The following is a 16,553-nucleotide window of genomic DNA, read 5'->3' as shown; positions in this document are numbered from 1 at the left end:
GAAGGTGGGCCACATCCTTTTGATTCCAAAGGCACCAAAATAAGTTGGCTCTTTCTTTTTCCCATGCAATGCTTGGGACCAGAGGCAGCTCGGGTGCACGCAGGTAAGCAGCGAGGCGCAGTGAGGAACAGGCCGGTCCCACAGGGCCCCACTGGTGCTCCCCTCCCTCTCTGTGTCCCCCAAACTCACCAAACTTAGGACTCCTCACTCTCTCTGCTCAAACCACAGGCCTCCTGGCTCAGACCCGGACCTGTTTCTACCTCAGGCCTTTGCCCTGGCTGGCCCCTTACCTCCTCAAAACCTTTGCTCCACGTCCCCTTCTCGGGGCAGCCAGTGCAGACCACCCCGTTCAAGTTGGACCCCATCTTTCTCCTGAGTCCCCATCCTTGTTCTATCTCTTCCTCGTACGACCTGTATCCCCATCAAGACGGCCGTGCTTCCCAAGTTCATTGCCGATCTCTCTCGTTGGGATGGGAGCCCATGAAAACGTACATCTCAGTGTGTTTCACTCGTTGATTTATCCCAAGCTCACGGAATGTGGCCGTCACACAGTAGGTACTCGGTAAATACCCGTTGAGTGAATGCCCAGCCAGGCCCTTCCAGAGCATCGGCTTTGGGTTCTGGCTCCTGGGCTGCTTCCCTAGTTGGGCCTGCCCGCCACGGAGGAGCTCTCTCAGCTCCCCGTCCCACGGGTTGGGGTCACTGTGGGAGATGTGCTTCTGTGGTCACGAGAGTACAAGGCTGCGGCAAGTTGGTTCTGTAGGACTTCGGTTTATGGGGTGTCTCCCAGCCCGTCGCCCCGTGACTTGGCTCAGCGCTGGGGCTCTGTCCTCCAGGGGCAGAAACAAGCATTTCCCCTCAGAGCGGTGGTCCCGGGGCGGGTCCTGCTGCCTCTGCCTCCACCCTTACACTCCCCACGTAGGGTCCGGTTCTGTTCTCTGTGTCCCCCTGCTGTGAGGCGTGTGTGCGTGAGCTGGAGCCAGCCAGTGGGCCAGACAGAAAGACCCTCCCCATCCTCTCTTGTCTTGTTTGGCTCTTTTCTTATGGCCCCTCCCAAGCCCGTTCCCCCGAGCAGGAGTTCTGGAAGACCATTCCTGGTCTTGTCTTCATACGCGGAGATTCCCTATAACGAGGGCTTGCCTCAGAGGACTGGGCTGCTTGGGCTTGGGCCTCGTTATAGCCGGGGGTGCAGGCAGGGGCTTTTCCCATGGGGTCCCGTTTCCACCCTGCCCTTCCAGGGCGTGACAGGGCGTGACACCTGTACCATCAGGGTGGGAGGCTGGGGGCGAGCAGCCCCAGCTGAGAGCTTGGTTTTGCTGAGGATCTCAGGAACCGGGAAAAGTCTCCGGTTGCCGGGCCTGCGCAGCGGCTCTCCCGGGCACCCCTGCTTCTATTCTCTCTGCCACATCTCGTCGTCTTCCAGGACCTGCCTCAGGTCTCGCCTCCTTTGTGACATTCCACCTGCCACGAGTGGGCCTCCTCAGAAAGCCAAGAGCGTTCCCTTTACCTACTCGGTTGTCTTTCCCGTTCTTGCCACGGATCTCTCCGGCCTCAGTCTGATGTCCCCTGGAGATCCAGGTCCTTCCAGGGGCCGAGCGCCGTCCCGCTTTGTTTCCCTCGGCAGCTGCTCAGGGCCTTGCTCTGGTGGGGCCTCAGCACTTGCCCGTGCATGAAGGGACCTCCCCCGGGGCAGCTCCTGGGCCCGGCACACGGTGCCAGGACGGTCAGTATTTGTGGACTAGGTGAAGACGCTCTCCGGCTATTGGCCCTTCCTTGCTGCGTCCAGTCTACTCAGCTCCGGCGATGCTTCCTGACGGTCGACTGTGTGTCAGTTGCCACGAAGGCTGCACAAGTAGTTAAGACCTGCTTTCTGCGCCAAGGGGCCTATGCCAAGGCCAGTGACCCTACTCTGAGACAGAATATAGGAAATGCCACAGCAGGGAAGGCGTGAAGAGTTCACTCCGCAAGGACTCGCCCTGGAAAGATGAGCCAAGCCTCCCTTGGCAGCCTTATGGAGGGGAACGTGCAGCCTGCCTGGAAGGACGGGCCCGTCGACCTTGTGGGACACGAGACCCTTGGCATCCAGGATGTGCCAGCTCAAGCCCCCGCTTGCCTGTGTGGGATAATGATGGCAGGTGGACGCACAGGTGGGAGGGGAATTAGGGGCCGAAGAGCCGTGTCTAGGCCTGTGGGACGGAAAAGGCAGGGGGCAGGTTTATAGTGACGCGGGGTCTCCTCCACATGCTGATTATAGGAGACAAGTTTCGGCTTTGCTTCTCCGTCTGCCTAGCGGGAGATTCCCACGCTCGTAAATGGCCTTAAGAACTTTCTCCTGCCTTTTATGTTGTTGGGAGGCCTGCTTTCTGCCCCATAAAAGGCAGAGGCGCTGACAGGTCTCCAGCAGGAGGCCTGCGTCTTCGGCCCGTCCACCTTCCCTGGCCGCCCTGGCAGCGGAGGCATGACGACCCGCTCCTACCGCGTGGGCTCTGGCTATGGGGTCAGGAACTTCAGCGCCTGCTCTGCGGTGCTGCCCAAGCCCGTGGCCCGCAGCTGCTCGGGGGCCGTGGCGGCGTCCCGCGGGGGCTACAGGCGCCTCGGGGGCTTCGGCAGCCGGAGCCTGTGCGCCGTGGGGTCCCCGCGGACGGCGGTGAGCTGCGGGTGGCCCGTGCGCAGCAGGAGCAGCTTCGGCTACCGGGTCGGGGGCCTCTGCGGGCCCAGCCCGCCCTGCATCACCAGCGTGTCGGTCAACGAGAGCCTCCTGACGCCCCTCAACCTGGAGATCGACCCCAACGCGCAGTGCGTCAAGCACCAGGAGAAGGAGCAGATCAAGTGCCTCAACAACAAGTTCGCCGCCTTCATCGACAAGGTGGGTCTGCGGGTCGCTCCCTGGGGCTGAGGCACAGGAGCGGGCAGGGGCCTCGAACCCGATGACGAGCTGGGTTCATGTTCCCCGAGCGCCCGGCCCGCCACCCGTCAGACGCGGCCTTGAGAACGTAACTGAATGGAGCTCTCGGTTTCCCGGTGTTAGGAGCAGAGTCAAAGGCCATCAGCAGTGGGTGTGACAGCACCGGGCAGAACGGGAAGTTGATTTGTGCTGCTTCCCTGCCCAGCGGGAGCTGAGTGTGTCTGTGACCCCATCTCCGGGATCTCAGCCAGCACGCGGGGACGGGGACGGGGACGGGGTGGGGGTGCGGGCGCGCGGCCAGGCCCGTGTCTGACCCCACTGCTGGAGGAGATGCCCCCATCCCCGGGGTGGAGAGGGGAGCCAGGATGATGAGGGGCCGGAAGCTCCAGTCCTGCTCCTTCCAATGGGGACACGGTCCATCCGCAGGCTGTGAGTTCTCGGTCCCCACACCCTTCCTCACCCAACACTGACACAGATTAAAGACAGTGACTTGAGAAACTTCAGGGGAAGCCCCAAGAGGGGTTGTTGAACTGACCTTTCCTGTTGCTGCAGTCTCTGAGCCCACCTTCGGGTCGGATGCAGAGCTCTGGCTTCCTCTGACTCAGTGGTACCCCATGCGAGAGCCTCTCCGGGGGAGGACAGCCACTGAAGTCCAGGGAAGGAAAGACTCTAGGGCTGAATGGTGTGTGCATCCACACCCAGGGACTTTCTAAGTGGCCACACGCGAGAGTGATGGTGCGTGGGAGCTTTGCTCTCAGATAAGTGCCATCATCACAGATAAGGATCTTGCAAGCGAAGGTGCCATACGTGGATTCTTAACATGAAGCTGGCTCTTCCTTACCCTCAGTGCATCATGCGGGGTGCTCCTTTCACAAGGATACGCACTAAGGGCGCTGGTTGAGGGTGGGGGGTGGTGGGGGTTGAAATCCAGCCCACGCTCTGCTCACCGGGTCGTGTGCCCCGGCAGGAGGCTGCGTCTGCTTGGAGTGGCCCCTTTTCCCCGCATGGCTTTCTGGGCAGCACCCAGCTATGCAGACTCTGTTGTGAGCAGTCAGTTCCAGTCGGAAGAGAGAGCCTCGGGCTGCTGCCCCAGGCTGGCTTTCCCTCCCCGGGGAGGCCGGCAGCCCCCACCTCCTCAGCATGTGCAAAGTGTATTGCCCGGGTGAGTTGAAGCCTGCAGAGCCGGCAAGCCAGAGAGTGGACCTGCAATGGCAACCCAGGGCAGATGCCTTTGGTTAATTGGGGTTTGGTTTCTTTTCCCACACAATGGGCAATGGAGGGCTGCTTTATACCAGGCTTGTGCTCCCAGAAGGTTAGGGCTTGGGAGGAGACACGTAGCGTAGAGCTGGCAAGGGCATGGGGCTTGGCAGGACATGAATAAAGCCGGGCTGAGATGCACGCCTGCCTGCAGGGGCAGCTGCTGTGACTTACCTCCAGACCCAGGCCCAGCATTGCCTGAGCCTCTGGTTTGTCAAGGTCACAGAGGTCCAGATTCTTGTCTGAAATGACTTGATTATTAAATGTTGGCAATGAGTTAGATTTCAATAAAGCAGCTTGTAGGCCAAGTGAAACACGCCTGCGGGGCAGAAAGAGCCAGGGGCCTGCCAGTGTGCGATTGCTGATGTACAGCCGCTGAGGCTCAGAGACAACGAGGCGCACGGGCCTGGTTAGTGGCGGAGTCAGCCCGTGGGAGGTCTCCTAACTCCTGGTCCAGGGCCTCCCAGCGGGGCTCTCATGCCCCAGGGCCAGAGTGAGGGAGAGCCCTGGTGGGTGCATTTTAAAATCACTGCCATAAAGATGTCCACAAATGTAGTGGCTTAAAACAACACGAACTTATTATCTTGTGAGGCCGAAATCTAGGTGTTGGGAGGGCCGCGTTTCTCTCCGGAGGCCCTAGAGGAGACCTGTGTCTAGGGACATGCAGGCTTTGGGCAGCGCTGAGTTCCATGTGACTGCGGGACTGAGGTCCCTGTTTCCTTGCTCGCTTGCTGCTGGAGCCTGTTCTGTTCCTGGAGGCCCTGGCATTCCTGACCTAGGTCCTTTCTCCCTCTGCCTCCAAAGCTGGTGATGGTGGTGGAGGCCATTTCAGGTTCTAAGTCTCTCCTCCACCTCTCCCTTCTGTGCATCTCTCCACTCCTCTGCCTTCTGCTTCCACTTTAAGAGGCCCATTTGGGGCCACCTGGATAATTCCAGATCTCCTGATCTTCAGCGCCGTAAACTAAATTCCACCTGCAGGGTTCCTTTTGCCGTAAAATAGAACATATTCCCAGGTTCCAGGGATTGGGATGTGGACATCTTTGGGGGCCACTTCTGGCTCCCCACCCCATATACGATCTAGGGTGTTTTTTGCAGGATCAGAAGTTATTTCATCCTGCACAGAAGAAACACATCACAGATAGTGTGCTCTACTGGGAGATGGGGAGAGGGTGAGGGAACACGACTGGGGGAACATTTTCAGGCTTTGCCAAATGATTTGGCCTTTGGGGGGAGGTCACAGGTAGCTGCTGCAGGTCAGGGGCCATCCCCCAGGACAGAGAGGGCTCTGGGATCCTGGGTACCTCTCTGGGCTCCCCCTGAGTCTTTTTCCTCCACCCCGGGTGGCAGGTGCGCTTCCTGGAGCAGCAGAACAAGCTGCTGGAGACCAAGTGGCAGTTCTACCAGAACCGCAAGTGCTGCGAGAGCAACCTGGAGCCCCTGTTCCAGGGCTACCTCGAGACCCTGAGGCGGGAGGCCGAGTGCGTGGAGGCCGACGGCGGGAGGCTGGCCTCCGAGCTCAACCACGTGCAGGAGGTGCTGGAGGGCTACAGGAAGAAGTGAGTGCGGCCTGGCTGGGGTAGTTACGGGTATGGGGCAGCTCTTGGCTGGGTCCACCCGACTCTCCCGGAGGTGGAGATGGCGGCAGGGCAGGGTCATTGCCGGCTAGCACTCAGATATTCCGTTTCATCAGCCTGCTCCATCTGGTCTTGGCACTCAGCTTTTGGGGCCCCATCCTGGGGAATGAGGAGACACCTGGGGAGAAGAGCTACTCCCAGTCTGGGAGGGCACGGAGCGGCCCAGAGACCGAGAGGGAGGAACGACAATCTGGGAGGACCGAGATCACTGGGCTGGAGGAGCAAACTTGGGGGCTGTCCGTGCTAGGATGGGCACAGAGGAAAGGTCCCTGGGGAGATATCTGGAAGGTGATCTGGCCCATGCCATTCAAGGTATCTGATGAGCTTGGATAATTCTCTAATCTTTCTTCTGCTCTGTAGATAAATCGCCAGGCTCTGGTTCTGCAAGGCTCATCGATTCAAAGGCCCATGTAAATCTTTCATTTTAACCTGACTGTTTGGCTTGGCCATCACCTAGTTTAAACTCACCGGGTCACCCCTAATTTGCTCCTCCTTACCTGCTAGATATGGACAGAGAGAAGGGTGATTCTCCCATAGTCGGTCCTGGTCATACTAACTGGAAGTAACTGGAATTCTGATCTTGGGAGATCAGGTTTTACCATCCAGATGGGCCCGGCGATGAGCTTACAACTTTCCTCGGGGGGATGCAAACGCAGACGCAATTCTGTTTGGAGGTGGCAAGGTCCGTCTCCCAGCCCAGGACGTGTGAGGGCTGGTAATTACACGGCGCAGAATTTATAGCAGCCCAGATTACTCTGTCATTAAAAAGCTATGGAAAGCGAGTGGTGGGAACTCTGCTCCTCCCCGTCGGCCGGGCAGGGCTGCGGCAGGAATGGCCTGGGCAGGAGCAAGCCAATGTGCCGGGTGGTGGAGCAGGGCTGTGGAAGTGCCCCTCCAGCAGGCTGGGCACAGTGGGGAGCTTCCAGGATTTCAAGTCCTTGATGTGGGGGGGAGGGAAGAGAACATCACGGGGATGGCTTCGTGGAGCTTTATGTCTTGTACAGTTTTCGGGTTGAAAGACCCCCTTGGAGTATCTGTCTTCCACTCATCCCACGAATATGTCCAGAGAAACTTCCTGCACACCAGCCAATTTAGCCCAAGATGCAGAGAGACTAAATGACTTGCCCGAGTTTTGCAGCAATTTCAGTCCAAGGTTGGACCCGAAACCAGGGCCTTGAGCTCCATGTCCAGTGTCCTTTTGGTGGCTTCTTTGTGACTGAAAAATAGAAGTCCAGAGAGGCCAAGTCTCTTCTCCCAAGGCACACAACAAGTCTTGAATACCTAGGGCTCCTGGCCGGCCCACAGCCCTCCTCCCCAGGGGCCTCTCCACCTGTGCTCTCTGTCCTCAGGTATGAAGAGGAGGTGGCCCTCAGGACCACCGCCGAGAACGAGTTTGTGGTGCTGAAGAAGGTGAGTGACTCTTTCCACGTGGGGAGGAATGAAATCTTGGATGCTGGGCCTCTGAGACTCGCCATGATTGTACCAGTCCAGTCATGGAGGCCCGGCACTCGAGTCCCCTGACAAATGGAGGCCAGGCGGTTGGCAGTGTCCCTACGAGAGTGAAATCGATTTAAAAGTGACCATGGTGGCGCATCGGGGAGTCTACAGAAAGCAGACAGCAGCACGCGGAGAGCCAGCTACTTGGGTGGCACCTGACCTGGGTGCCAAGGACAACTTGCTGGGGCGGCGCACTCGTGGCTCAGTGGCCACCACACGGTCATGCTCCATGGGCCAGGCTGGCTTCGTGGTAGCAGTCTGACATTTTGGCCTGTGATATTAGGCTACCTGCTTCGGAAAGATCTCCGATTCTGCAGGAATCAGAAAAAAGTCTGTAGGGGTCACACTTCTCTCCACTCCCTATTCCTCGGTGATCCCACGGATGTTTCTGTGGTAGGAGAACAGTGGGCCAGAACATGGTCTCAGGGTCCCCTAGAGAGAGCAGAGGTCCAGGGGCACCGGGTGACCCCGTGTTCCATCCTTTCCCATGTGTGTCCACCAGGACATAGACTCTGCCTACCTGCGCAAGGCTGACCTGGAGGCCAATGTGGAGGTGCTGAGGGAGGAGACGGCCTTCCTGCAGGCCCTCTACGAGGAGGTGAGTTTCTCCCCAGCTCCAGAAGAGAAAGTGAGGGAGGGGAAGGTGGACGGCTTCTTGGGTTGTGGCTTGTCTTGGCCCCTTGGCTCTAGAGAGCGTTGTCCATCCCTAACTCTTCTAGGGCCTAAACACCCTCTCCTTCTGTGACCAGAGGAGATTTTTCTCTTGCTCAGGCCTCTTTGCAAGATGGAAGAGGGTGATGCCCTTCCTTTAAAATGATTTGAAAGATGATGATTCATTGCCTGGCTACACAATGCAACACGAAGTGGAGATTTGACAATATAGGTATAGGTAGAGATAATAATAGCTTATTAATTCGGGTGATGTGAAAACTTAATTAGAAAACCCAGAAATCTCGATCTGTCCATTATCTGGTTGATCAGATTTATATGGATAGCTACAGCTGATTGGGATAGTTGGGATCCCCTCTGTCTCTATCCCTAGAAATCTGCCTCTGTTGATCCAGGCTTTAATGGAATTCCACCTGTTTGCCTTGAGGCCATGGTCCAAATTTCATCCCTTTTCTCATAAAATTCCCCTCTGAAATTGTCTTATTTATTTCCTGAAGCTTCAGATAGGTTTTTAACCTACAGTGATGGGAATCAGAGGGGGATTTGGGGCTGAGGGCACTGGTTGCTGTCTCCTACAGGAGATCTACCTTCTTCACTCGCAAATCTCTGACACCTCGGTGGTGGTCAAAATGGACAACAGCCGGGAGCTCAACATGGACTCGGTCGTGGCCGAGATCAAGGCTCAGTATGACGACGTCGCCAGCCGCAGCCGGGCCGAGGCTGAGTCCTGGTACCAAACCAAGGTGAACTGGAGGGCCGGCTGCCCGTCAGGCAGGGAGGATAGCCAGAACCCGGAGCTTCCCTGGGAAGCACAGCCATGCACTCATGGGGCTACAGCAGAGGCCCAAGCAGAGCGGGGGGCGGAGGCGGGAACAGCGGGCTGGGTCCCCGTAGTGACAGCCTAGCACCCCTCCAGCAGTGTCTCAACCACTGGCTGTTTCTCAACCTTGGTCTCCCAACCCGCAGTGCGAGGAGATGAAAGCCACAGTGAGCCAGCAGGGTGAGCACCTCCGCAGAACCAAGGAGGAACTGCACGAGCTGAACCGCCTGATCCAGAGGCTGACAGCGGAGGTGGAGAACGCCAAGCAGCAGGTCAGGGGGTGCCGAGAGCTCGCCCGCTCCGTGTCCCTGCTGCTTCTGCTCTGCTCCCTGCTTTCCTCCTACCTGGAGGGGCTGCTGTGACCTTTGGAGAGGCTTCTGTTTTAACCACCTGCATGGGAAGGACGTGCAAACGCTGTTTGCACAGAACATTTCAGGGGGAGGATTGATGTGCCTGCCTTCTCTGAATTCTGTTCTTATTTCCCTTCTTTTTTTTTTTTAATTTTTATTTATTTATGATACTCACACACACAGAGAGAGAGAGAGAGGCAGAGACATAGGCAGAGGGAGAAGCAGGCTCCAAGCACCGGGAGCCCGACGTCGGATTCGATCCCGGGTCTCCAGGATCGCGCCCTGGGCCAAAGGCAGGCGCCAAACCGCTGCGCCACCCAGGGATCCCTCTTACTTCCCTTCTTATCCTGCATCTGTTTCTCTCCTTTAAACATGCCTCAGGCAACGTGGTCTAGTGCAGGTTGTGTCCCACTCTCTCTCCCCGACCCTCTGGATGGACGTGAGGTGCACAGATCTGAACTGATCTCACGCCACTGTTCAAAGCGCTCACCACCACCGTCTGCACACCTCTGCAGGAGAACGTGGTCTCTCCTTCATCTTCATTCCGTTCCCCTCCGTCCCCAGGCTCATTTGCATGCAGCTAATAGATGTCCCTCTGTCACACATATATTTATATACATACATATGCATGCCCTAAAATAAATTTATATAAACTTCTTAGTGTTTTAGATTTGCATAATGACATTACACCATAAATCTCATCTGATTCTTCCCATAGCCAGTTTAAAGTCTTTGAAGTCCACGACTATTGCCATAAATGATCTGTTTCATCTTTTCTGTGGTATTGAATGCTGAATATTCCTAAACCGGAGTTTCCTGTCCATTCCCCCATGGATGGCTGCTCCATTCACCTCCAAGTCTTTGGTATGGCAACCAGTTGTATCATGAACTTTTTAAATATATTTTTATACATGTATACCTGTTTCCATGTACATCTCCATGAGAGATGTTTTATTTTATTTTTTATTTTTTAAAAGATTTTCTTTATTTATTCATAGAGACACACACAGAGAGAGGCCCAGACACAGGCAGAGGGAGAAGCAGGCTCCATGCAGGGAGCCCGATGTGGGACTCGATCCCGGGACCCCAGGATCAGGCCCTGGGCTGAAGGCAGGCACCAAACCACTGAAGGGTTATTATGCCCCCAGGCAGGCATCCCCATAAGAGATGGTTTAAAGGCATAAAGCAGGAAATGGAAATGTTGAATTGCAGGATATTCACTGAATTACTTCCCCTAAGAACCCTCAGAGCTCTGTGTCGGCACACACTCCCTCCACAGGCAGGTGGGGGCTTCTGCTCCAATCCCTGAGGATCTAAGAGGTGTAATGAATTGTTTTTAAAACATTTCTCTGGTTAACTAGTGATGTCAAATGTCTCCTCATATGCTTACTTACACATTTGCATTTCCCATTCTAAGAACTGCCTATTCCTATCATCTGCCCATTTTTCTGTTGTGATTCCTATCTTTCTTCTTGATGATTTACAGCAGTTCCTTGTCCATTCTGTCTAGATCACAACCCTTTGTCAGTTCTACGTGTTGCAGTTCATCTCCTCTCAGGCTGTCACTTGTCTGTTTGCTTTGCTCTGGTGTCCTTTATTGAACAGAAATCTTTAGCCCGGATGTGGCCAAATCCATCAGTTCTTCCCTTAGTGGTTTACACTTGTGAAGGTTTGAGGTCCTCGAGATATCCTCTTGCATTCTTTTTTTTTTTTTTTAAAGATTTTATTTATTATTCATGAGAAACACACACACACACACACACACACACACACACACAGAGGCAGAGACACAGGCAGAGGGAGGAGCAGGCTCCATGCAGGGAGCCCGATCAGGGACTCGATCTCAGGACCCTGGGATCATGGCCTGAGCCAAAGGCAGACGCTCAACCACTGAGCCAGCCAGGCGCCCCTTCATTGTACGTCTATACCATGTTTTCTTTGTGTGTTCATCTGTAGATAGACACTTCGGGTTGCTCCCATGTGTTGGCTGTGGTGAATCGTGCTGCAATGAACATGGGAGCGCTAATATCTCTTCGAGATCCTGATTTTACTTCTTTGGGATAAATGCCGAGAAGTGGAATTGCTGGATCCCAATGGGGTAGTTCTATTTTTGACTCTTTGAGGACCCTCCACACGGTTTTCCAAAGCGGCTGCACCATTTTGCATTCCCAGCAACAGTTTGCAAGGGGTTCAGTTTCTCCATATCCTCGCCAACGCTTACCTTGTTTCTTTGATAATAGCCAACCAGGCAGGGGTGAGGTGATTCTCATTGTGGCTATGATTAGCATTTCCTTGAAGATGAGTGACGTTGAGCAATCTTCCCATGTACCTGTGGTCCGTTTATATGTCTTCTTGAGAGAAATGTCTCTTTGGGTTCCTTTTGCTTTAAGTGGGGGCAGAAGGGAGGAGCTGTAGTTCGTGTGTTGGGTGTTTGTGTGGGGACTTCTTTCAGTACGCTGATCTCAGTGGGTCAGAGAATGGGACCCCAGACAGGGGCCTATGAAAACCTGGGGGTGGCACTAATGACTCAGGGTAGCTAGCGTAGGGCAAGTCACAGCCTCTCTGAGTCTCAATTTCTCCATCTGCATAAGGGGAATAGCCATGCCTGTTCCGACAAGCTCGCAGAGTAACTGGCGGTGGGTAAGGTAACATCTGGGAAAGTGCCTTGTAAACTCACAACAGTAAACAAACATAAGATAATATCATTACTTGTTATTAGCCCTGTTCCAGTGCTAATATTTCCTCCCTCTAACGGCTCACCGGAGACCTGAGTTTTACAACCACCGTCGTGCAAAAATGGAGGAAGAAAGCTCCAAAAGGTCATTGTTTTCCTACCTACTTAATTTGCAAGCTGACCATTTTGGATGGAGGTGCAATAGGTTGACCAAGGCCATGGGGGTACCAGTGTTCCCACAGCCTGCACCCACTCAAGCTCCTTCCCTCCTCTCCTTCCCCAGCGCTGCAAGCTGGAGGGCGCCGTGGCGGAGGCGGAGCAGCAGGGCGAGGCAGCCCTCCGGGACGCCAAGTGCAAGCTGGCGGGGCTGGAGGCGGCCCTGCAGAAGGCCAAGCAGGACATGGCCTGCCTGCTCAAGGAGTACCAGGAGGTGATGAACTCCAAGCTGGGCCTGGACGTGGAGATCGCCACCTACCGAAAGCTGCTGGAGGGCGAGGAGAGCCGGTGAGCAAGGGCCGGGACTCAGGGTCTCTTCTCATCCCCACTTAGGGCTTGAAGAGCGCCTTGCTGGACTCTAATTCTCCAGGCAGAGAGCACTCACACCGGGAAGGACCCCAGAAAGACTCCAGAAATCACGGGAATCCAACCATTTCCCCATTTACAGATGGGGAAACTGAGGCCTTGAGGAACTTGTTCAAGGTCACAGCTAGGTCGTGGCTATGCTTACATGACACCTGTCTCCTGGTTAGCGTTCCAGTGATCTTTCCCCTCCTCCACTGCCCCTCTGGCTGTGCCTAAAGCTCATTCCAACACAGCTGCTTTGCCCTGTTGGCGGAAAGGATGTTTCTGCAGTCACATCTCAGTGGGTTGCAAAGGCTGGAATCGTCCAGAAGCTTTATGAAAGGCCATTTGGTTTGGGATGCAGAGACAGGGAACCCTAGAGTCCCGTGTTCAGGACCAGCAAATGGAAACGAGCAGCACAGCATCCTTGCTTGGCAGGGAAAGACAGAGCTGGGCATAAATCTGGCCTCCAGGTGACGGGGGTTAGTGTCCCAGGGAGGCTGTTGGAAGCTTCTCAGAGGAGGAGAGCTGAGTGGGTGGGAAAGGAAAGGGCACATCAGGCTTTGCCGACAGTTTGAGCAAGAATCGGGGCCTGTGAAGTCAGCAAGGGAAGGAGCGATGCGGATTTACACCTGGGGCAGTGATGGGCCCTTAGCCCAGAGGTGCGTACATCATTACTGCCTCCTAGCTGGGTCCCGTCACAGGGGAGCAGGCTAGACTGGGGGTGGAACGTAAAGGTTAAGATCCCAGGCTGCGAGCCAAACCGCCCGGCCTCAAATCCCAGCTCTGCCACTTTCCAGCTCTGAGCCCCTGCGCCTCCGCCTCCTCACCTGTAAAACAGATCATCATAAAACCTGCCACTGTAGGCTGTTGCACGGATTAAATGAGTTACTGTGCATAGTAGAGCATAAGTAGGAGCAGGTTATGATCAGAATAAGACTCTCTATCCGGGGTGGCCAGGCCGGGCGGTGCCATGGACAGGCTCCTTACTAACCAGGTTAGCTTTAGAAATCTGACGTGTGTGGCGCCCAAGGCAGCTAGCCGTGCCGCTGGATTTGGGCCACGCTTGACCAAAGCAGGTAAACTCTCCTGTCCACGTCCTCAGGCCGCCAGAACTACCTCCTCCTTTGTACCCGTAAGCCCCCAATCCACTCACCTGCCTTCAGTGAAGCATTAGGCATTTGCACCGTGAAGCTTACTGTCGTTGCAATAATCATCATCATTCGTGTATTAATACCTCAATCATATAATCAATGGGATTTTTTTTTAATCAATGGGATTTTTTTTTTAAATTTTTATTTATTTATGATAGTCACAGAGAGAGAGAGAGAGGCAGAGACACAGGCAGAGGGAGAAGCAGGCTCCATGCACCGGGAGCCTGACGTGGGATTCGATCCGGAGCCTCCAAGATCGTGCCCTGAGCCAAAGGCAGGCGCCAAACCGCTGCGCCACCCAGGGATCCCTAATCAATGGGATTTTAAAGGATGGTTTAGTGTATGGTGTTTTGCATATGGTGGCCATTGACCTTTTAACAGACTTTCTCTTCGTGGCATTTACAAGTTTAATTGGGTGACACAAGGAACTCTCGTGGCAGAAAATAAGAAAAGTGGCCGTAATCCCTCAACTCGTAGCAGCTAGCTGCTGCTGGCACTGTGGCCCCACGGGCACCATGACTAGAATCTTCTGGAAAGGCGTAGTTCTAAGGCTGTGGTAGGGTCAGATTCACGTGACAGGAGAGTGAGCCCGAAGCATAGATCCTCGCGGAAAAGCTGTAGCGTGTGCAAGTGCTCTGTGTCGGGCAGAAGGAATCAGACTAGAGCTTTCCTGGAGCGAAGGGCTGGAAGCCAACGTTACCAAAGAGGGCCACGTAGAACCAAAAGTGCGGGTGGGTGTGCGGGAGGAGCCCACCGCAGGGGTATACGTGTCCCATCCTTCACGAGATGGTTACCACGTCCACAGCAAACGCGGTGGGTTTCCTGTGGGCCAGGCTCCGCTTGCACGCACTTTGCAATGTAGCGCTTGCAACAATCCTGGAAGGTTGGGTATCATCACCCCCGTTGCAGAAATGAGGAGACCGAGGTCACCCAGCTAGTAAGTGGCTCAGCCAGCTTTGCTCCCAGGAGGCCTGGCTCCAGAGTCCAGGCTCTTAACCACTATACCCTCCTGCTTCTCCCTCTGGGTTTATCAAATCGGGTGCCTCTCCGGGAGAGCGTGTGAGCTCACGGGGTAAAGCCCGGTTGACTAGAATGAGAGGCAAGCCTTTCCCTACCCAGAGGCGTCCCGCGGGCAGCGGCTGCTCCCTCTCATCACCTGTTTGGCTGTGCTGGAATGTCCAGCCAGGGGGCAAGGAGGGTAACCCCCACGGTAACCCACGCCCCCCTTTCAGTACACCAGCCTTCCATGGCCGAGAAGCAAACAAGGCATAAAGTGGCCTTTGGGGTCCTGCAACCTAACACTCCCCTGTCCTTTTGGGATCCCTGGGAGCAGGGGCAACACCGATGCTCTCTGCAGAGAGTGGGCAACAGGCCCCCAGCCCCTCAGCTCTGCTTCCCTCTCTCCGGATGGGGCCCAACAGGCCCGATGGAGCGGAAGCAGAGGAACACGGTCCTAAATGTTCACTCTCTCTCTCCCCTGCAGCTTGTGTGAAGGCGTGGGCTCCGTCAATATCTGTAAGTCGGGTGTCCGTCATGGGCATCATCCTTTTGGGTCTTAATGTTGGGTTACAGCTGATTGGTGACAGAACCTCTGTCTGTGGGGCACTGGGTGGGGGAGAAGTGGGCTGAGGTCTCCGGGATCTGGACAAAAGGAGGGTCTAAAATATTTGCCCCCTACGCAGATCCACCTGGACCCCAAGCTAGTGATCGTGGCAGGTTCTGTCCCCCTAATTGGTTCTGCAAAAATAGCCCGAGTCTTTCAGTCACACGTGGAATACTCCTCAAGTGGCACAATGTTTTAATGAGAGACACCAGATGTTTATTCTGATCACCTGGGGGGCCATGGCGGGCAACGGTTGAATCTTTAATAATCCAATGTACACGCAGGCCCCAGGCCCGGTGTCTATCTGTTCTTCTCATCTTTGCAGCAGTCGTATTTCTCGATTTTTCCTCCACTTTGACCATCCAGTCTTTGGTCAAAGGTTGTATAAATACATCTCGACATTAGTCTCTGGTCCAAGGAGAGTTAGGTGTTGACGGCAATGGGTTCGGATGAATGTCTGTTGTAAAGATTCATGTTGCTGCCCCCCCCCCCCCCCCCAATCCTGCATGGGAAGAGAGTAAATCATTGGTTCCAAAAAAGTCTGGGTCATGTCATGTCAAGGATGGAAGAGAATTCTGACGCGGCGTCTCCCTCCACAGGTGTGAGCCGTTCCCAGGGCGGCGTGGTCTGCGGGGACCTCAGTGCCACTGTCCCTCGTGGCCTGGGGGGCGTGGCCACCAGCAGCGGCATCCTGTGTGCCCCCTCCGTAGCGGGGGCCTGCTCCAGTGCCCGATCGGTGCGCTTTGCGTAGCGGGCGGGCGGGGGTGGGTGCAGGGGGAGGTCATCGCTCTCTCAGACCTCAGTGTCCGTGCGGCACTTTCCCCTGGCTGGGAACCCAGATGAACGCTCCAGTTTCCTCCCTGCAGCAGTTATGACTCACCTTCAAGTGCGAACCCTGGGGCTGGCATTACTGCCACCTGCACCCGTCTCCCTTCCCAGTGGCCCAGCTTTCTGAGATAAGCTGCTCGGCCCCTTTCTTTCCCAACCAACTTCGACTTGGCAGGCATTTACGAGGTACTGACCGTGTGCCAGGCCCTCTGCGAAGGGGGCAGGGTAGGGGAACGGCTGTGGGTGGGTGCATGTCACCTGGGCGCTGAGGGGGCTGCGGGGAAAGTGGGCTGGGGGTCCGGGAAGCCCCTCACTGATCTGAGACATTGTGTGTCCCCAAGAGTGTCCCCCAGCTATGCACACGTCAGGGTGGAAAGGCTTGACTGAAGCTAACGGCTGAGCTATTTATGGTTGGTGCTTTGGATTTTTTTTTTTTGGTGGGGGGGGGGGATGCAATTCCTGTTGTGGCTTCTTCTCTCTTTGCATGTGTGTGATTAAATACTGATGGTAAAACGTTTTCTCCTAGTAAATGAATTAATGCCTGCTTCCTTTGAGGTTTTCCCAGCCCTATCCTCCTCCTCCCCAGAGCCCTGACCATCTC

General features: G+C 55.3%; 1 protein-coding gene across 1 annotated transcript; it reads left to right on the top strand.

Annotated features, from left to right (window-relative positions):
- The first annotated feature begins 2,367 nt into the window (after nucleotides 1-2,367).
- Nucleotides 2,368-16,466, top strand: LOC112921256 (keratin, type II cuticular Hb5-like). The gene is made up of 9 exons (XM_026000498.2): nucleotides 2,368-2,866; nucleotides 5,510-5,718; nucleotides 7,146-7,206; nucleotides 7,796-7,891; nucleotides 8,541-8,705; nucleotides 8,929-9,054; nucleotides 12,090-12,310; nucleotides 15,005-15,036; nucleotides 15,724-16,466. Exons 1-9 carry the CDS (start codon nucleotides 2,459-2,461, stop codon nucleotides 15,873-15,875), a joined length of 1,470 nt encoding a protein of 489 aa, XP_025856283.2. The 5' UTR covers nucleotides 2,368-2,458; the 3' UTR covers nucleotides 15,876-16,466.
- Nucleotides 16,467-16,553: the final 87 nt, after the last annotated feature.

Source organism: Vulpes vulpes, chromosome 8, assembly GCF_048418805.1.
Source record: "Vulpes vulpes isolate BD-2025 chromosome 8, VulVul3, whole genome shotgun sequence".
In the NCBI taxonomy this organism is placed as follows: Eukaryota; Metazoa; Chordata; class Mammalia; order Carnivora; family Canidae; genus Vulpes; species Vulpes vulpes.
Note: the sequence above shows the minus strand (reverse complement) of the source record. Positions and strands in the feature narration are given on the sequence as shown.